General features: G+C 38.5%; 1 protein-coding gene across 5 annotated transcripts in view; it reads left to right on the top strand.

The window, feature by feature from the left end:
* Positions 1-22390, top strand: part of UTRN (utrophin) — a 576172-nt gene that overhangs the window by 456432 nt on the left and 97350 nt on the right. For all 5 annotated transcript variants that reach the window (XM_039528635.1, XM_039528634.1, XM_039528636.1 and 2 more), the window contains 3 exons: positions 11066-11127; positions 12538-12612; positions 20573-20774. In XM_039528635.1, the coding sequence (XP_039384569.1) occupies positions 11066-11127; positions 12538-12612; positions 20573-20774 (339 nt within the window). The remainder of the gene's footprint in view (positions 1-11065; positions 11128-12537; positions 12613-20572; positions 20775-22390) is intronic.

Genomic DNA, 22390 nt, shown 5'->3' with positions numbered 1-22390 from the left:
GTTTGTTTACATATACAATTTAGTCTGTTACTTTGTTTCCTTCCGTTCAAATCTTTTATTATATAAAATAAGTTGCCAAGTGGCTTTTGAGACTTTTCTTGGTCCTATTTGACTTCTATTTTATCTCTTCTTAAAGCAAAATATTACCAAATAGTTCTATAGTTCTGTCATTTTGGGTTAATTATTGCAGTAGAATTCAGGGGATGGTGTTTGAAACTGAGGATGTGACTGAGCTCTACGTCTGTAGAATCTAAATGCTCTTGAGGAAAGTTCTTTTTGAACTTTTTGACAAGAACGTGTCCAAGAGACTGGGACTAATGAGCCATATGGAGAAGGATAGAACATAGGTCTCTCAGTATTTACTAATCCACTGTTGTTTGTGATAAGTTTGGAGAAATGGTTACGAGAGGCAAAAATTGATTTCTTTGAGCAAGCATTAAATTGAATGCATTTTTAATTGGCTGTGCTGCAAAGATATGTGGGCTTTAATGGACATTCTCTACAACTTTTTATTTATAACCATTTGATGCAAAGAAGGCATACAGATGATGCAAAAATACAGATGATGCAAAAATAAAACTTAGGAAAATATATATTCATACAAAAATTTTAAAAAACTACAGAAATGTACATCCACTCATTTTTTTAAAAAATGACATTGAAATATACAGCCATTAAAATTCACAGTCTGTAAATAAATTTGATGAATATGTCATCAGGTGAAAGGAATGGAAGAAAGAAATAATTACCCTAGCATTTCTCAGTGTTATTCAGTTAACTATAACTAACTATATAACAGTTATGTCTTTCTACATTTGTGATGTATTAGGTATTTGTACTGTCCAGAAGAACTCAAAAGGAAATGAGAGAGATCAAAGCAAATTTTATATTGGAGAAGGCATTTTACTTAAGGGTAGTGATGTCTCAGCAATCATCATCATCAAGCTACTCAATTTCAAGATCCATAATCACATACTTCTGAACGCTCTTGAAAAGGACCTAGCATCATCAAAAACATTTTAAAAGCTACTTTATCCCCTTCTATAGCACATTTAACTCTCCAGGGTAAGGAATCTTGCGGCTGTACTTTTCAAGTCTTCCTTCAGAACAACAATTCTTTCTCTTCTGATCTTAGTTGTACCATTAGTTTGGGGGAGAGAAAAAAATCCACTGACTCTAGAAGTAAATCTTTTTCTTCCTCCTGGCCACATTCATAATACCATCTTCTGTATGAGCTGAAGGGAAAATAATAATAAAATTGCCTCCAAATGTGATATAGGTTTTAATTTTGAGATTATTTCCTTAGTTACCACTAACCTTCATTTTCTAATTAAGAATAACATGTAGTGCTTTTTGTCCTGAGGGAGTTCAAAGTATACGTACAGAAATTACTCCACCCACTATTGAAATGCAGCTCCCCTTACAACAGCATGCCAGCTGTTTTACGGCACAGTTTTGCAATAGTTTAAGAAAGGAAGTTAATATGCTGTATCCAGATGAGCTTAGACAGGCAGGAGTTTAGACAGGCAGGAAGTGGGTATTCACCCAGGAAAGCTTATGCTCCAATACTTCTTTTAGTCTGTAAGGTACCACAGGACTCTGTCGCTTTTTACAGATCCAGACTAACACGGCTACCCCTCTGATACTAGGCAGGAAGTAATTCCTCCAATTTAGCCAGGACAACAATTCCAGTAAAGTGCCATGGAATTGTTAATGACTATTAGAGATCATAACTTCAGTTTTGCATCCCATCCAAAAGACTTCATCTTCAGAAATACAATGCCGCTTACAATGCCAGGGTATATTTTTTGTGAGCCAGTCAGTATTAGAACTGACTCTAGCCTTGTCTATGCTAGGGAATTTTACAAAAATAATTCCCACCTCTAACCTTAATTGTTATGAAGAAAACCTTGATAACATGACTAGAGGGTGTTGTCTTCCTGAGTCTGCAGGCAGCCTAAAACAAAAGCTCTGAAATGTGTGAACTGTCCCATTCAACTCAGTTGAATGGTCAATACTTATACCTATTAATCACAATTTAAATGGCAACACTGTTAACTATTTCACTACTTATCATTTTAACAGATATATCCAGCAAATGTTAAAAATGTATTAATTGACAAAGGGAATTATTAGAAAGTTTATCATCAAATGGATTTGATAACACATGGGTTATACGATAATACATTTGGCATCTGAAACTTTAGTGTCTAAAAGAGTTGAGGACAAAAACTTCGATGTTGCTTCCAGTTTATTCTAAAATCGAAGGCATGGGTTATTTTTTCAGTTTATTAATTTTCAGATTTTTAAGTTATAACACTATTAGTTGTAACCAGTTCTATTTATTTTTATTTATACATAAATCCATTCATGCTGTGATGTTGGTCTTATTTTGGAGGAGGCATCAAATTTCTCATGAACTGTATCTTACTGGGAATATTGTAGATTATGATTTTATATTGTCAATAATTTTTGTCAGAGAATGAGATGTACAACATACTTTTTGCTGAATGAGTCACATATGTGAAACCAACAGAAAAAGAATTCAGTATAAAAAATACTGCCTTGTGGCAGTCAGTGAAACAGTTCACTGTTTTTCTGGCTGAGCTATAAGAAAGGACCCACTCCCACACAGATTCTCTGGGATCCCCTGGAGCTTGCCATGTCTGTAGCAGTGGAATTGCTCTCCTGCAGACTTCCTAAATTCCACAAGAGAAGAACTCACCTCCTTTTTCCCTCTTATGGGCCGCAGGTTGGGAACGTCTTTCTGGACCCTCCTACAGACCTTGTAAAGCCTACTTGCCCACTGCCCCTCAAACAGATCTGTTTCCAAGGCGTATTCATAATAGGCCTGATTCGCGCCTCTCAATCAAATTGAGTAATGTATTATTCCACAAGTAGTCTCATTGAAATCACTCATCTTCTTGTGGAGTAAGGTGCTATTCAACATGGGTAAGGCAGTAGAATTGGGTCTAATAGTTTGCATGATAAATAAAACAGATTATATTAGGATTGTATGTTGCAATAGCTTTTCAGTTCGTTGGTGTGTGTTGAGGTTGATAGCACCGTTGAACCGTGTGTGTGTGTGTGTGTGTGTGTGTGTGTGTGTGAGAGTGTGGGGGGGAAATACGTGCTGGTGGAACCTTTGAGTTTTTTGAAGTGGGAGAGTTCAGAGTCAAATGTCTAGATCCAAATCTACTACTTTGGCTTCAGTTCTGAATCAGATCCTATTTTCTGGTTCAGGTTGGGAAGCTTCTTAAAATTTCCTGAGAGATTGTTATGAGGTTTCAGTCCAAATTGGTAGACCAGCTGCTCTTGTGAAACTCCACCACATCACAGTCTCAACATATTTATGCCATTTTAGTACAATACATCCATTATAGAACAGTTGTCTTTCATCTCCAGGTGGTAATTGAGATATTTGACTCTTGAGTCTTTATTGACTGCCTATCAAGATCTGACTCTTAAATGTATTTAGCTATTTCTGTGAACCAATGAAAAGATGAGATGGCTGAGGTAACTTCGTTTATTGGACCAACTTTTGTTGGTGAAAGGACCAAGCCCTTCTTCACCTCTGTGTAAGCCTGAAAGCTTGTCTCTTTCCCCAATAGAAGTTGGTCTAATACAAGATATTACCTCACCCACCGTATCTCTCCTAACACCCTGGGATCAACACAACCCCAACAACACTGCACAATTGCACAAAAGAAAAACAAACCACATATAATAAAATTATAATTACATAATAAATATCACATCATACTATAAGAACTGTATTGATGTTTTTGGCTGAGATTTCAGCCGAGTTGAATCTGAAGCCCAGTTGCAGACTAAACATAAATCTGATCTTCATACCTCTTTTTAATTCATCTAGATTGTATAGTAGGTTGCTTTATGTTGTGTTGGGTTTTTTTATACAATAATCTAGTTGCAGCAAGTAGGATTCATTACATTATACATACTATAGTGTCTTCCAGTATATTTTGAAAATGAAGACAATATTTTTTTTCTTCCCCTGCCTCCCACTAACACTGGTATCTCTGTCTAATGAGTCAGCTAGTGGTAACATCAGAAGGAAAACAGTGGGAAAAAATAGTTTTCCTCCTTCTATCCAGTTGCCAAATGTGAGTAGGTTCTCCTTGCATATACTGCCATTATAGATCACTTTGGCATAGTAATGGTGTTGTTGGGTCCGGTATGTCAAACCCCCAATTACTCATTTTTATTTTTTCACCCAAGGATTTATGTGTAATGCAATATTTTAATTAATACAGTACAAGGTGGTATGGTATACAGGCTTTGGGATGACTGAGCTATTCATGAGTGCCAAAGCTTCAAGAAAGTTATTGAGAGAGGTGGCAGTAAATATTGTTATGCTAGCACTCAAAAGGGATTGAGTCTCCATTGTGTTGGGTGTTATACAAAATAGAAAAAACAGACAAACCCTGTTCCATATTGTTTACAGTTCAAAGTTAACAATTATCCCAATGTCCATTAAACCTTACCTCCACCATGTCTCCATCATAGAATCGTAGGACTAGAAGGGATCTGCACTCATGGCAGGACTAAGTATTATCTAGAGGTGTTTATCTAACCTGCTTTGAAAAATCTCCAACGATTGAGATTCCACAACCTCCCTAGGCAATTTATTCCAATGATTAACTACCCTGACAGGAAGTTTTTCCTAATGTCCAACCTGAACGGTCCTTGCTGCAATTTAAGCCCATTGCTTCTAGTCCTAGTCTCAGAAGTTAAGGAGAACAGCTTTTCTCCCTCTCCTTGTAACCCAGTTTTTTCAGTCTTCCCTCATAGGTCATGTTTTCTAGACCTTTAATCATTTTATTGCTCTTCTCTGGACTTTTTCTAATTTGTCCACATCTTTCTTGAAGTGCAGTGCCCAGAAGTGGACCCAATTCTCCAGTTAAGACCTAATGAGCATGGAGTAGAGCAGAAGAACTACCTCTCGTGTCTCGATTACAACACTCATGCTAATACGTGTATTCAGCATATGCGGTATAAACTAAAGATGCACGTTTAGAAATGTGTCAGAGTTTTAAAAGCTTGTATTGAGACAGTTCTACAAATTCAGGCACTGTAACTGCCATGAGTCCAATTGTACAGGGCTCAAACAGGGGCAAAATTTAAAATGAAGAAATCTAAAACACCTCTAAAAATACATAAAATAGCTTTTCTATGCCTGAAAATGTTACAAATGTGAAGTGAGATTTCTTGGAATTTCTAGAGCTAAGATCAAGTGCTGTGCATCCTAAGATGGAAAACTAGAAATCTCCCCTTTCCTATAATATACATTTCCTGTTTCTAGCTCTGCCATTTGGGAGATAATCAGAGTTTAAATCATTTAGACAGAACTAAATATTGCCCAGTTTGAATTGCTTGAAGACCATAATTCAGCTTCCCCACATTTAGAGCGCACACCTTGCTAGTAACTGAATTTTCTAAGGATTGACTGTAGTAGCTGTGTGGCGAAAACCATCATGACACTTTGCCCTAAATGTTATCCTTGCATGGTCTCAGTGGGGGTTGGGGCCTAAATGGGAATGGAGACTGAAATCTATTCTCCTCCCCTCTACCCCGCCCCCCAATTGTCACTACCTCTCTGATCAGGGAGAACTTTCAGAAAAAGGTTGAAGCCCATTGGCAGGATAGTGAGAAGGTTGCACTGTCATTACCCTGCTGTAGCTATTTTTGGTCCCTGAGGCTGTCAGTACAACACCCTTTACAAGGTTTTTGTTTGTTTGTTTTTAATGTTTTAAGGAAAAATGTAGTCTTAATTTTACTACAGTTTTTCTTGGTTTTCTTTGTTATCAAAATAGTTTCTTTTCTGCATGTTTACTCCCGTATTAACCAGGATAGCATAAAAGAAAGAAGCATCCAATGGCTCCTTACTGTGCCTGGAGGATATCCCTGCTGGGCAGTCGTAACCAATATTGATCACTATGGCTTGAGCATGTATAAAAGAGGTGTCAGGACACAGCAAAAGAGTCCTCCCCCCAGTCTCTGCAAGTCCACGTCATCTGTGCAGGAGTCTATCCAGCATTATGAGCCTCTTTACTTTTTAAGCACAGTTTTTATAGGTTGGTCTATTTGCATTAGTCATGCATCAGTAGCACAAAAGCTTAATGTGTCTACAGCACAGAAAGATGGGTCTCATTTCAGAGGGCTGCTTTATAAACCAAATCCACACAAATTGGTGTATCTTGTTTGCCTCCTATTTTGAAACCCTTAAAATAACTCTTTAACTGACGTTCTTATTTGTTGCATGTTAAGGATACCTGCACATCAATTCATTCTTCCTGTGAATTCGATTTGTGTGCACATAAAAAGTCCCTGTGTGTTATGAAATTGTCATCAAACACAATTTTGTAGTGAGAAATAGCAACATTGAGATTGGTTCCTTTTTAACTCCTTATTAATATGAAGCTATCGTAGCGTTTTACCTACGTTTTTACCAATATGCCTTCATTTGCAGTTTTCATATAGCTTTTTTGTGTTTGGCTATGGTGTGTATGAAAGGTGCCAGCTTTACTGGCTTGGAAACTGCTGTCTGTAATCCACAGAATAGATAGAACATGAACAGTGACACCACTAGCAGCAGCAGTGACAATGCATTGCTGCTTTCACCTGAATGGATCACCTCCAATGCTTGGTTCATTCAGGGAACGTCTACATTGTGCCTGGGAGCAAGCCTCTCTGCTAAACCTGCCAACAAGACTGGAAACTGTGAGTGGTGATTTTATGATTTAAAGCTTTGTCCTCTGGGGATAAGACTTAGACAACCAAATTCATGTCATGTAAACACCTGCCAGCTATCCAATAGTAATAACTTTTTGGTCACTAGCAAACAGGGCTATATTGAATCAGTGACCTAGAGGGAAAAAGTTCCATATCCCATTTTCAATTCTATGGGTCATCGGGTCGCCTTTCTCATACAGTTTACTAACAGATGGAATGGCATTTGACCAAAAGCATACCGGTATGAAAGGAGTGAGAGAGAGAGCTTTAAAAATCCATTAGTCTATGAACAGGCATGTTCAGAATGCTCTACTCCAACTGGTGTAAAATAAGGGATCTTTGTAGAGTTATAGGGATAATTGTTGAAAATGGCAGTGTTCTGGGAAGATATTTGCATTATTAGCACAGATCCTATATTGATATTCTTTGTCTTTTCATGTCAAAGGGGAAATTCAGCTGTCCAGGTGGTTATCACATTACAGGGAGGTAGTGAGGTGTAGTGCAAAGTACAGAGCATTGGGAGAGAGTGTTCCTGGATACTAATCCTTACTCTATCTTTGGGCTAAGTCACATGGGCCGATTCACTTAAACCCTGTCTCTCTTTTTTAATCATATGTAAAATAGGAAAATAACACTTCATGTGGCATATGGTTAGGCTAAAATAACACTTGTGAAGCCCTTTGAGATTTTCACTTAGAGTGCCACGGAAAAGTATATATGTAATTTTAATAATAATGATATAATTATTATTCATTAAAAGAAAAATTATCCAGGGATCCCAGACTGTTCTTAATACTTAGTTATCCAATTTTGAGGATGTTAATCCTACAGGACCAGGTGTCCAGATTGCCTATGATTATGCCAGCTAAAATGTCCTGGCATTCCACAGTAAGTGTTAATAAGATGTTCTGAAGTGATTATTTTTTCTATGTAAACGTTGTTTTAGATTCCTTCCCCCTTTGTCATAAATATACTGAACTGAATTGTCTATACAGTAGTTCTTAAATAAGGAGAAAAATGCCGGTCCTTTGGGCCTTGTAGAATATAACAATTTTGTGTTGGGGAGGAGAAATTTAGAGCCATCATTGGCAATATAATTTCATCATTATTTTTGTTAGGTAATAGGAGCTAATACTAAAATTTTGCACTTTTATAGCAGCTTTCAGCTGAGGTTCTCAAAGCACCTCACAAATGGTAGTCAAGTTTCATAGTACCTATTTTACAGATGAGTTGACAGAGGTACAGAGGCCCTGATTCAGCAAAGTACTTAAGCACATGCCTAAATTTAAGTGTGTTAATAGTCCCATTGAAGACGGTCAGATAAACAGGGTTTGGGAAACAAAGAGTGATCTATTACATGCACTGCCATCTGGGGATTGGACTATAAGATATCTGAGCTTTTAAATAATTTGAAATGTTAATTTTAAAAAACTGATATAAACAGTATTTAAAAGTGTTTCTCAAACTACTGTATTCCACTTATGCTTGTAATTTAGAGATTTGCACATCTGTCAGATCAAATCCAGACCCTAATGCAGACTGTGCCAGATAATACTTTTCACTTATGATGTTGACAAGTAAATCACCAGCCACTTTTTTGAGAGAGAGAGAGAGACTCATTACTGCTTCAAATGAGAGTTCCTAAATGAGCTTTACTAATGGCCCTTATTTTAGATGTGACCATATGGTTTGATGGATACAACTGATGCTAGTAATGTAGGCCAGTGATAAACAGTTGAGGTGATAATGACAGCATTTCACTTAAGGCTGTATTGGAGACACTTGGCAATATCAGCCTCCTACATCCTCAGTGAGAGAGTAGCTGAGACACTAGTTCTCAGATTACTTTAATGGTCTGCATTGATCAGCCAATTTAGTACATTTTCCATTCTCATTTACTGAAGCTATACAGGCCCCTTACCCTGGCATAGGAATCTTAATTTATTGCTGCACTAGAATCATTCAGAATGCAGCACAGTAAATCACCGTAGCCCTGTGCCAACAGTGGACCAAGAAACACAGGTTTTCTTTCTTTCTGAGTTGGTTTCACTGCTGATTTATTAGTTTGTCTGACAGGGAATAACTGTCAAGTCTAGAAATGTTACTGTTTTCTTTCAGGTGACTTTGTTGTAGACAAGGACATACGTTAGTGGCATTTTTAAGGCTTCCTTTTAGAAGTTGTAAAACTTTGATGATTGGATGTGTTTCTTTTGGCACTGGCAGTATTTTCTAGTCCAGGATATCAAGGCTTTGACTTTTTTTTTGTTGTTGTTCAGTTCACATAATTTTATTATGAAACCAAAACCTTTCTAAGGTTGCAGTTTAGAAAGTTGTCCCTGTTCAGGAAATTTCACATTTAAGCATATCAGTAACTTTAAGCATTTGTTTAAAGTTAAGAACATGTTTAATTGCTTTCCTGAATAGAGATGGATAAAGTTTAAGCAGATGCTTAATTCTTTCCTGAATTCAGGTCCAACAGACTAATCCGTAGGTTGGGTAGAGTCCTGTCACTTGGGTATGCTGCTATTTTTTGCCTTCAAGTGTCTGTCTAGAAATACTTAGTAAAAAAGAACAAATGCTTCCTCTCTCTACAGTAGTGGTTGAAGGTATGACTAGGCCAGATTCTCAGTTGCTATCAGTCGGGAGGTACACCCATTTACACCTGCTGAAGATACGGCCCACGGAGTTCAATGGCAAAATACCATCTTGTAATTGAGTTAAGAACAAAAGCATCTATGTATGGGCAAATTAAGTGCCTCCCTCTGCCCAGGAAGTTTTGACAGCCACATTTGAAACAAACTTTCTCTGCTTTAAGGTTCTGAAATATTTGGATACTCTTTTATAAGAAACCTAGTTCTTCTGAATGTCAGAAATGTCCCAAGAAAGTTTATTTTCATGAGACTTTCAGTCCAGATTTAAAAAAAAAAAAAAAGTTTGAATCCCTGGATGCTTCTCAAACCTTGACATCTTTCTTGTTTCCCCCCTCACTTCTTTGGTAAATCCTGGTCACAGTACCATCCCACCTTGTTTTGTTATTATAATATGCTAAATAACGTCTACCAAAAAAGTACAACAAGCAGAGAACCTTTTAAAAATCAAAACTGTCAAGAGTTAAAATGTAGCCGGTTCTTAATATTTATTCTGTACATTTGTTTATGCTTATCCGTGTGTCTGCTTACTGACAAGTTCAAATAAATACCTCTCCTTTTTGTAAGAGTATGAAAAATATATAGAGTCCTCAAATTACTGTCCTCTTTTAATAAAGCTACAATTAGCACATTTTCTCACACATGGTAACATTTTTATTCATTCAGAAATTAAGTAATTTTATGAAAACATTTGTTTATGCTTATCTCTGTGTCTGCTTGCTGACAAGTTCAAATGAAAAAAAAGATTAAAGACAGTAGGTTTTTCTGCTTCATTAAATATTGCTTAATTTGCTAACCTGGGATCATTTCATTTTACAGTATTAACTAGTTAATTTTTAGTAGGAATGTTGTGGTCTTTTTAGTATAACATCCAGTATATTAATTATCTAATTAATCTGATTTAAATTTAAATGCCTGTGTGTGTGTAACCTTTCCAACAATTAACATAGAGAAATAGAACCAAAACATCACTGATGAAAAAATTGAGATTTCATTGAGCATGAGATAAACTGCATTTTATTCAGATGGTTGGATACATGATACTTTAATAGATTAACCAGTGCTGTTAAAAAGTGATGCTCATTGTATTTTTATGTTCTGAGAGCATAAATGCAAAAAGTCATCCTGTGACATTAGGTAGCTACAGATATGCATGTGGGAAAGTGTATTATGCGCTTCATTAAAAGTGTTATGGATAAGTCTCAAGATCACTATTTGTATTCTGATATTGACTAATTGCAAATATATAATGAAGACTATGAAATAAAAGCCTCCCTTTTTGTAAAAACATTTCAAAAATTTAAAAATGAGTTTGGTATGCTGTGCCAGCAGGGAATTTGCATCTTTATCTTATTAGTTGTCGTCTTGGTTTCAGAAACAGAGTCCAACTGGTACAATGAGAAAGAACAGACAAAAGTAGGAGTGAAAAAGGATCAGAAATAAATCAGTCTTGTGGATGCTAAATATGGGATGATTATCTTACAAGTTAATAGTTTGGTCAAATGCTTCAAGCAACTGGATGATACAAACCTTGTAATTTGATATAAGAGCTGAGGAATTTTTCTGTTTTGCTTATAACCAAAGAGTTTAATCTGTATGTGCCACAAAATGTGTTTTGTTTTCTATTTTTTTCCTCAAACTTTGCTTTTTTCATTCTCTTATAGTCACCAGACACAAACAACCTGTTGGGATCATCCTAAAATGTCTGAACTCTTCCAGTCCCTAGGTGAGTATACTTCCTTTACATAAACAATTTTATGGAATTCATCTAACACAGAGGTCCCCAAATTGTGGGGCATGCCCTCCTATGGAGGCACTGAGGACTGTTCACGAGGGTGCGGCTGGGACCTGAGCCAGCCCCCCTGGGAGGCAGGGAGGGAGCACCACCCTCCTCTGCTCTTAACTGCTGGCCCCAACTGCTGGCTTGGGGCCCCGGCTCCTGGCTTCAACCCCCAGCCAGGGCTCTGCTCCTGGCCTCGACCTTGGCCCCCTTACCCCCGTCCACATCTCCTCTCTTCCCTTCGAGCCGCAGCCCCGCTCCCAGCCCCAGTTGATGGGCAGTGTGCAGACAGGAGTAAGGGGGCGCGAGCCAGAAAAGTTTGGGGACCACTTCTGACAGGTTGACTGAAACTCTCTTTGTCTGCTGACCATGACTGAGCTGTTGTGAATTTGACTAAGCATACTTTGCTACGTGACTGAAGACTTGGAGCTAGGAAACTTGATATTTTAATCATACAATCTGTATTGTTGTTCAGTAAACAACTTTAATTCAAGAATGTTTTCTGTGACTCTGCCTTGTTATGTAGTAGTTTGTTTATTTATTTAATTTTAAATAGCAATTATATCGCTATTCTCAGATGATCATAGGACTCAGACTCCCTGTGCATTTAAGCAAGGATGCATAGCCTGTAGAATGCTATGGTTTGCAATGACTCAGAGCAATAAAGCCTAGTTTATGATGTTAGGGTAGGGCTGGTTCAGCAGCATGCCCATGTAAACATCTGCATTTACTCTGAAATGCCCTCTGTCTGAAAAATGCAAGTATAAAATGTTATTAAATAGGAAAAGATATGAATATATTTAACAGTTTGTAAAATTGATAGTATATATCTCTTTCTGACTGCCCATCTACCTGTCCATCCACCCATGTTCCCATCTCAGAGTTGTTAACAAAATCATGACATTATGGAAATCATAGCTAGTAAGACTCTTGCTAAACTTCACCACTCAATCACTATGACATTTGTTGCATCATATCCCCTATCCTTCATCTGTATATTGTCTGTTTTTAGATTGTGAGCTCTTTGGGAGATGGACCTTTTCCTCATCTTGTCTGGAAAATACTTAGACATTATTACACTGACAACGGTGTGCTAAGGGCCTGACCCACTGAAGTCCAGAGGTCTTTCCGTTGACTTTAAGGGGTTTTAGATCAGGTCCTAACTCCATGGTTGTCTTTGTATTTTGATTTGAAATTATATTCCCTCCTGCTCTCCAGCTTTTTTAAATGAAATTAACCTCAAACTTTACTGATATATGATTATTTAGGATATTGTTTGTCAAGGAAGACTTGTGGATTTCTTGGTATTGGTGCATATTTAGAAACAGCTAATATTTCTGCTCTGTAATATTTCAGCTGACTTGAACAACGTACGTTTCTCTGCATACCGTACAGCCATCAAAATCCGAAGATTGCAAAAAGCATTATGCTGTAAGTTTATCCTTCAAAATGAATTAATCACTCTGCAGAGTACTTGGGGGGGAAGCAGGGTGGGCCTGATCCTAAAGATACTAACAGCAATAAAAAGAGAGGAAAAAGGTGAGGGGGTCAGATGTCTCCTTGATAGTTTGTCATTCACACCGCAAAATGACATTAATTGCCTGTGGCCCATGTCACTGTTATGAATTAATAAAGTTAATGAATACAAAGGAAGGCGGATCAGTGGAATGAGCTATGCTAACATGCTTTCTCCCCTGGTTATTTTTTGAAAAGCAAATTGGGAAAAAAATTGAAAATGTGCGTCATATATACACAATCCATAGTGTGAAGTGATACTATACAGTAGGAAATGATTCTTGTCAAGAAGCTGAGCTCTGATCATCAAGTCCAATACTGGGCTATTTTATCATCTTTTATAACTGTTAAGTATAACACAAAAATATTTGCCCTTATAGAAAATGACTCTTTTTGTGTGAACTTCAAATAGAGATGGATGTAAACTGCTCAGAGTTGGGGTGCAGGTAAAGGTCATCACGTCTATAAGTTTACTTTAGTCCATTTTCTAACTTTATTCAATGGGTTTGCTGTAAACATTCCTTACAAATAAAGGAAAGTTGTGGAAAACAAATACACTACTAATGACAATAGTTTTCACTTGATATAGTGTTTTTTCTCTGAGGTATCCAGAAAGCAGGAGTACATTGCACATGTGCCGTATTGCACAGTATTTTGAGAAGTCCTTTTGTGTTATTTCATTATTATAGTGTTGTTTAAAGGCTTGTTTTTAAGGTTGACATGTATAGTTTTGGTAGCCTTAGAAGTAGCATGTCTGGGAATTTTGTTTGGTTGATTTTTAGAACTGTCCTCCTGATTTAAAACTGTCAGTTGCTTCCTCATCCTCAAAACAAGACATCCCAAATTCTCATCTGCTCAGGGCCTTAGCTTTCTTTGAGATTCATCCTTTCACTCAGCATTTCCCCTGAATTCTTACAAATAGTCAGGGTAAGGAAAAACAGAAAAATCCTGTGTTGGCAGATAACTTGGCTTTGGACTGGTGTCTTTTGTTCTTAGGCAGGTAGGTTTCAGTGGAAAATGATGAGTAGTGCTTTGATGGGGTTTTTTTTGTTTTTTTTTAAATTTATGAGGGAGAAGGCTGAAGGGGAGGGGAGATGCAGATGGGGAAGAAACATAGAGAGAAGTGGACGAGGGAAGAAGTGGAAACTGGAGGTAAAAGGAGGATGAGGAAATGAGGAGGGGTCTGGGGGAGACACAGCTAAAGGTAAAATAAAGAATAAAAATTGAAAGGAAAAGCCACTAAATACATAGAAAAGGAAGAAAGACAGGAGTTAAGAGAGAACAGCAGTAAGGGGGAGAGAGTGGATAAAAACAGGAGTGGTATGGGAACCATGCCAGTGTGTGGTATTGAGGGGGCCAAGACTTGGATCTGTCATAAACTTGGCAACAACTGGCTTAAAAAAATTGTGTGAATTTTGTAGATCCTCTGATTTGAACTTAGGAATTGGACTTTTGTATTATAAATGGAATAAACAACTGTCATGTTTCTACAGTACAGTAGCCTGTAGAGCAGTGGTTCACAAACTGGGGTTCGTGAACCCTTGGGGGTTCACGAAAAGTTACAGGGGGTTCTTGGGGAAAAAAATCCCTAATGGCGGACAGAGCTGTCCCTAGGGACCTGGACCCCAGGCACCATGGGGCGGAGCCCCTGGACTTCCAAGAGCTAAGCAGATCAAAGCAAGGATATCTGTCACACTGAGGAGATTTAACATTCAAGACTCCTTATAAGAAATGGAAAGGGAGATGGATATTTTTTGCTGTTTTTAAAATTAAATAGGCAGCTAGTATAGTTTTTAAAATTATGAAGAACAAGTTTAAGCTTTGTTGTAATGTGCATTGTTTGCCTGGACTGCTCAAGACCTGAATGCTTGTGTAGGAGGAATTCTGAGTTGGCTTCTTAAATACCTTCATGCTGGTTTCACATCTGATACTCCTTGACGAAACATAGCAGCCTTGTCTTACAACAGGCTTATTCAAAGTGATACAAGCTATGAAAGTGAGATCTTGGAAGAGTGTTGCCATTTTCATAATGTAATAAAAATACTGTAATGATAAATAATAATAATAGTGTGTAATAAGCATGTTATCAAAACAAATTTTATACTTCCAAGATCACTGCTTTTATAATTTATACTCCGGTAAAGGAGAAAATCTCTGGAAATATTCATTTTTAGGAGGGGGTTCACGAGATTTGACATTTTAGTGAAAGGGGTTCACAGATTGTTAAAGTTGGGAACCACTGCTGTAGAGTATGTGGGAAGAAGTGAGAGCCAGGCTGACGTACAAATGGAGCAAACGATTGGTTAGGACTCCTGCTTGCAGATTCACTGCTTGTAGACTGGGCCAGTCTCCCACCTCTGACAACAGGACTGCAAGGCTTGGGATGTCTCTCACACCACAAAGCTTTCATTTCTGGAGCTTTTGGAAAGAGGGGTTACAGCAGCCATTTGAAAGGCAGTTGTCAGAAGGAAGCAGAAATTAAAATGTGTTAGGTGCAAAAAGAATATTCAGACTCTGCTCAGTGGGTTAGTAGTAGCACTTTTATTTTTGTTCCAGCTCTTTAACCTTAGCTGCATGCCCAGGATCCAGCTGACTGGTTACTACACGTCTCCACAGACCTAATGAAGTGCAAAATGACTACAAATGACTCAGCTGAAAAATGTCACTTTACAGAATTTGTCTCTCAAAATCCAAACGCAGTGCTGACTTTCAGCCTGACCTCTGCAAAATTGAAGTGGAGATACTAACCATCCATCTTAATTCATGGTGCTTGTTTTGGGGAAGAACCGCCTTCCCTTTCCCTCCTCCCCTATTTCAAAATGGGAAGATGAAGTAATAACAGTACTTAGTTCCAGGGCTTTGGAGTGTAGCCCGGAGCTGGAGTGCGGAGCAGCTCCGGAGCAGTGGAGCTGCAGGTTTTTGCCTGGAGCAGAGCCAGAGCACAGCTCCAAAGCCCTGCCTAGCTCTTATATAGACCTCAAAGTGCTTTCCAGAGGAGGTGTAAGTATTATTACCATTTTACAGATGGGAAAACTGAGGCAATGAGAGAGGAAGTTATTTTCCCACGGTCACCAAGCTGACCAGCAACAGAGCCATGAATAGAACTCTTATCTCCTGAATCTCATTGTCTCTTGTGTGAGAATGTAGCTGTCAAGTTGAAGAAAGGAGAGAGAGACAAAGAAATCTGCTAACTTAATTGTACATGTGTTTTGGAAAATGGATTTATTTATACAGGAGGAGGGCTCAGGAGGCATACGGATCTCTGAGAAACACATTGCTGTTTGCACCTCACAGCAAACTACTCTGAGAAATGTTCAGCTTCCAAACACACTTTCTTGCCTCCTTTACTCAAACTCTATATTTGCTATCCTGATTTTATAAACGCTTTGAAAAATCTGTGCTTCTTTCTGACACTGTTTGCTTACAAATGAATACCTAACATCCAGCCAAAGTTACAGGCTGCAGTTTGATTCCTTGTGAGCACAGTAATTAGAACATTTCTGTTCTTAAGATTACTACTGAGATATTCAGAGCACTCCATTAGCATATACTTCAGGGTAGCTTATATATAAAGAGAGTCAAAATGAGAAATCTATAATTCTACTTTTGATTTTGGGTTTTTTTAGGAAGAGTGTGGACATGTCTGCTGTGCCTCTTTCTCATTCATCCCTTGGACCAAGTTGTCATTTGCCTTCCATTGGAAAAAAAATCATTTCTCATAATTGAAATGTGGAATGTCTTTAAAGGTGTCTGAATGTAGAACACTTCAGAAAGGCTTTTGTCTGGCTTATGCACTAGGGCAAAGAAAATGTCAAATTGAATCACTACATATAGGGTCATCGTAGATTGTAAAATGTGCCAATTTGCTGTCACAGCTGCCGAGTGTATTACTGAAAAGGCATTTTTGAGAAGAATGCAAAGGCAAAGCTGAAGCAGGAGTGTTAATCCTACTGACACTTGATGGACTTCGACTTTGCAGTGTAAATTGGTAACACAGTAGTAGAGCTGCATAACCCAATTAATTAATACATAATTTCAGGACCCTGCTGGAATCCAGGTTTTGGGCTGTTGTTAACAGTCTCTGTCCACTCAACGGGAAGATAGAATTTTAATGGTAAGAGCAGATTAGTGGAGATAGGGCTTCCTGGGTTCTATTCTCCTATTCTGCCACTGATTCACTATGCAACTTTGAGCAAGAAACTTAACTTCTCTGTGATATTAATCCATCTCTGAAACTAGTACAATATACTAGTAAAGTGTTTTCAGATCTTTGCATGTAAGGTGCTATTTCAGTGCAAAATATAATTATCAGTAGCCATGTACAGCAGCCAGAGAAAGACCTAGTTAATTTACATGAATCTGATGGAGTATGTCACAAAATTGTCCCCCTAACTTACTTGCTCTTGTGGTGTTTAAAAAGTTGACCTTTTGAGAAGAAAGAATTTTTTTCTTTTAGTACCAGAGGGGTAGCCGTGTTAGTCTGGATCTGTAAAAGCAGCAGAGAGTCCTGTGGTACCTTCTAGACTAACAGACATAATGGAGCATGAGCTTTCGTGGGTACATGTGACAACGAAGTAGGTATTCACCCACAAAAGCTCATGCTTCAATACGTCTGTTAGTCTAGAAGGTTCCACAGGACTCTTTGCTGTGTTCTTTTAATAGTAAGCAAGCAGAATAATAATTTTTTTTCATTCTAGTCTATTCTTTGAAAGGTAGATTCTGCCATAGATTGATTTTTGTAGTAAATAAAGAACAGTAAACCATAAATAAAGATTGTCTGCAAAAGGTTACATGTGGACATGCTCTTTCTCTCTCACATGTTATGTGGGGTGGATGCCAGGGCTGGATTAACCCATCACTGGGCCTTAGACAAACATACTGAGACCTTACCTTTTAATGAATCAAAACAAACAGCCCATAAGTGGAAAGAAGGGGAAAAAATACACTTCAGTGATGTTCCTTCAATGTGCCATTGCAGTAAATTCCCATCCCAGCCTGTTTGGGTAAGGAAACTGCTTCCTTCCCCTTGTTGTCCTCTCTCCTTGGCTCTGTTGGGAATGGCAGAGTGAATTCAGCCATGGAGAAAGATGATCTCTGTCCACTCATCCACTGGTGTAGATTTGCACGTGAACTGAAAGAACTTCACTCACGTGGGTGAGTGGTGTTGCGACCACCAGTCTATAGAATTCAGTATACTGTCTCTGATGTATGTACCTAATGCTTTGTATGATTACCTCCTATGTCCATATTCAATTAGCCAGATGAGCAGTATTGTACATTGGAATAGGGTAAATTCTTTCTTTCCTCCACAAGCAATTAGTCTTACACAAGACATTATTACACTTACATTAATTTATTAGTTTAATTTACGTAACTATAAAATATTTCCTTTAAGTGCTCTAAATATACTGCTCTTAAAGTGTGTTCAGTTCTTTCATGTATTGTGAGATATAAAGCTAAAAGCTGAATTCCTCCAAGATCTTAAGCGCTGCTGTTAATAGAAGATCTTCATAAGTATAACACGTCAAGTCCTACAGTCAACAGAGTAGCTCCGTTATTTGTTTGCACAGAGGTTTTCATTGCAAAGGCCACTGTGGTAGGAACATCCAGTTCCAGACAACGTTACTTCCTTTTTAGCATTCAAAAGGGGTGGGAAGTTCCCATTGCGTTAATGAAATAAACTAACAAGGATGAAGACATTCTATTTTAATACTGGGGAAGCTGCAGTTACCAACACAGAAAGAATAATAAAACAATTTATGATGACACCAGTTATGACAGTCTTACAATTGTGAGTTCTCTCCTGTATTTCACACACACACACTGGGTGTGAAGAAAATGACATACTCTTCAACCCTCTTGGACTTGATATGTTTGAAGATTGATAGTACTTTATAGTCTCGCTTCTGACTCCCCAAAATATGAAATAAAAGATTTATTGTACTGTGTATGTTTCAATCATTGAATTCTAATTTTCTTGTGTGCCATTTGGAGTGTATTTCATGCATTCCAACTACTGTATAATGTTACCCTGATACTGCAAAGGATAGCAGCTTCCATGCGAACAAATGGTTTGCTATAGTTAGAGTCCTCCCCTATCCAGCTTGTGCATGTGTAGTGTTTTTTTCCAAGCCTGAGAGATCTGACAATAACTTCTCCTTCAGAAACAATCTACAAGAATCTAACCTCTATATGGATGAGTGCTGTAATGTCAGAGTACAATATGCATGTGTGCGGAAAGGGAAAAGCAAGGAATGTACAGGAAATCTTTATTGCCTTAGTCTCATTTTTACAAAGACGTGTAGGAAAATGGATTGGAAAAAATGGGGATCGGGAAGGTAGGCTTCTTTAAACAATGTAGTAGAAGAAAACATTGAGGTTCAACTGAATTACTCATAGGCAGAAGAAAGATAGCTAGCCATCTAGTAACATTCTAGTTTTTGCCATTATGGTGTCTGTTTTCTGTGTATCTCATTTTACAGGCCATGCTGAACCAATCTGATGCTACATCCCATGCTACACAAAGACTTACACCCTTCTGGGGTCCTTATTTTATACTGATATACAGCAATTTATAACTCATCCTAAAACTGTCAAGACTTATTTCCATTGAGAAATGTCATCTATACTGCTAATGCACTACTAACTCTGCCCACAAAGAAACAGTTTTGAATGATGGAGTTTCAAATTCATGCTGTAGATACTGTAGTTACTATGGGAAAAGATGCCAGGAAACTGCCACTACTTCTTGCTAAAATTCCAACTTGTGTAGTTAAAGATGTCACTGAGAATTATGCCACCATTTGGCTTTTACTGTCCTTCCTTCCTTTTAGACAAAGATATGCCTCTTTTCATTACATAAAGTGACTTGGAAGAATTCAATAAAAGCCTTCTTTTCTTTCTCATCATCCAGCCAATAATTAGATTTTCATGATCACTACATTTCTACCCTGATATAACGCGACCCGATATAACACAAATTCGAATTTAATGCAGTAAAGCAGTGCTCGGGGGGGGGGGGGCTGCGCACTCTGGCGGATCAAAGCAAGTTCGATATAACGCGGTTTCACCTATAACGCAATAAGATTTTTTGGCTCCCGAGGGCAGCATTATATCGGGGTAGAGGTGTATTACATTTGAGTGTGCTTTTTGGTATCAGCACTCCTTGATATCTATCAGAAATTCATAGCAGAAGTGTGTTCTTTTATGGGGGGAGCCTGAAGATTTTGCATGACTATGCATGTTATCACCTTGAGTAATAGGATAAAAATATAAGATGAAAATTACATATTTTTCTGGAAAATTACATCAAGCTGCTACCCCTTAGTTTCTTTTAAATCTTCATAATTCTGCATCTACTATTCAGTTAATCAGTCCTCATTGCATCCCTAGTGCACATTACTGTCAAATATTACTATCAAAGAATTTGCACAGCTTTACACTATTAGAGCCCTTCAATGCTAGTTTGATACCTTAGCAGTCAAGGCCAAATTCTGCCTTCTGAGCTATGCAGAAGACTCTCAGTAAAGTGAGTGGAATCCCATCTGAATTCTGCAGCTGAGGGCAGAATTCTCTGATCATACAGTTCTCGTAAGCTGTTTTTAAACAGTATGCTGAGTAGCATAGTGTCTTTGTTGTTTGCTTGTAAGATTAAAAAACCCAAATTAACCCAGAAAACGAACAAGAAACAAAAACAGCCAAAGCTCTAGCTTCCTGCTTAATAGGAGTGCTTCATCAGTGTTAGTACAGCTAAGCCACTGCTTCAGCTAACCTGCCTGTAATTAATGCTATAATGACATGAGGATTCAGGAGGCAAACACTGAATACAGTGATGAGGCATCATTATTATTTGTTTTGTTTTTTATTATGTTGTTAGTGGACCTGTTGGATTTGACCAGAACAAATGAAGTTTTCAAAGAGCACAAGTTGAGCCAAAACGACCAGCTCCTCTGTGTCCAGGATGTGATCAGTTGTCTCACTACTATTTACACTGGACTTGAAGAGAAGCACAAGGACCTGGTGAATGTTCCTCTCTGTGTAGATATGTGTCTCAACTGGCTGCTCAACGTGTATGATACGTAAGTAATGTGTTCTTATTTACAGCATGTAGCTCATTATTTCAATGTGGTGTACTCAAAATGTATACCATGTGTACAGTGAGTTCAGTGGGGTTGTACTTGGCATGATGTGTGTACAAAAGAAAATACTAGAGCATAGCACTCTAGATTAGATTTGTCTGATTTTTTTTAATGATTTTCTTTTTGAGAAGGGTGGCGTGGTGAGAGAGAAGCTGTGATAGCAAAACTTTAATACTCCAGTGAAAAACATGCATTTGTTCCTATTGATAAAGCTTCTGTCTGAGTCACTGGTGATACTATGAGTTTGTTTGATTCACTGGTGATACTACGGGTACTTAAAATGGCCTGTTTCTTATCCCACCTACTCAAAAACCCCTGGAATACAAGCATATATATGTATATGTGTGTGTGTAATATAGCTACATATGCTACCCTAGAAGCATAAAAAGGTTGAAGGAGGTGTGCCACTTCCTGCCTATCAAACATTTTTACCGGGCCCTCGAGCTCCCACCAGAGAGCAGGGTCATGGGCTTGCCCCGCTCTGCCCGCCCGGTGGTCCCCAGCCCTGACTCATAATTCCCTTGATGAGCACCATCTTCCAGCACGCAGAGCCACACTGTGCAGGTGTGACCTTACCACACGGTTTCCAGGATTGGAACCCCACCCCTACACAGCAGCATGCCTGATCTCCTCATGATCTCCTACAGCCCCACTCTCAAGAACCTCAAAGCCGCCCAAGGGCTGCACCCATCCCAGCTAGGGTTCCTCCACCCGTGGCAGTGCCTGGTACGGCTGCCTTGGTGTCACTGCCAGCAGGGCTCCTGTAGAGCTGCCCCCCTGCCCTCAGGACACCATCGTTGTCATGACTATCACTTCCCTATACACCAATATCCCTCACTATGACTGCATCACTGCTTGCCTCAAACACACACAAGGTCATGCACAATGCTCAGAAATCCACCCAAAACACATCACCAAACTCATCCATTTCATCATTATCCGCAACCATTTCACAATTAATAACAAACACTTTGCAGCCATGTGTACTAGGACGGCTCCCCAATTTGTCAACCTCATCATGGGCCATCTTGAGGAGGAATGTCTAGAAAAATGTACCACAAAACCAATGATACATAGATGATATTTTCATCCTCTGGACACATGAACTAAACTCCCTCAGGGACCTGCACCACAACTTCAACAACCACCACCATCCATCAAAATCTCTTTAGACCACTCCCACACCAGCATCAACTGGACACCATGATCAGCTTAAAAATGCTGCAAACCATCCCGGACGCACCAAGAATTCTGTTATCTACAGCCAGGCACTCAGATACCACAGAATTTGCTCCAAGTTACATACCTAACACACTTAAAACCTCCTTCACCAAACAAGGATGCTGCACCAGAAGAGTAGATTACATCATGGAAAGGGCCACTCAAATACCCCAGGAGAACTCATTTCACTGTAGGAAAAAGAAACCCACTGACCGCACTCTCCATAATTGTCACCTCCCACTCCACACTGGAACCCATACAAGTATCATCAATCAATTATAACACACATTTCATGGGGACAATATCCCGAAAGAAATAGTTCAGGAAGCCCCTCT

The sequence above is a fragment of the Mauremys reevesii genome, linkage group 3, assembly GCF_016161935.1.
Source record: "Mauremys reevesii isolate NIE-2019 linkage group 3, ASM1616193v1, whole genome shotgun sequence".
In the NCBI taxonomy this organism is placed as follows: domain Eukaryota; kingdom Metazoa; phylum Chordata; order Testudines; family Geoemydidae; genus Mauremys; species Mauremys reevesii.
This window is presented reverse-complemented; position numbering and strand designations above follow the sequence as displayed.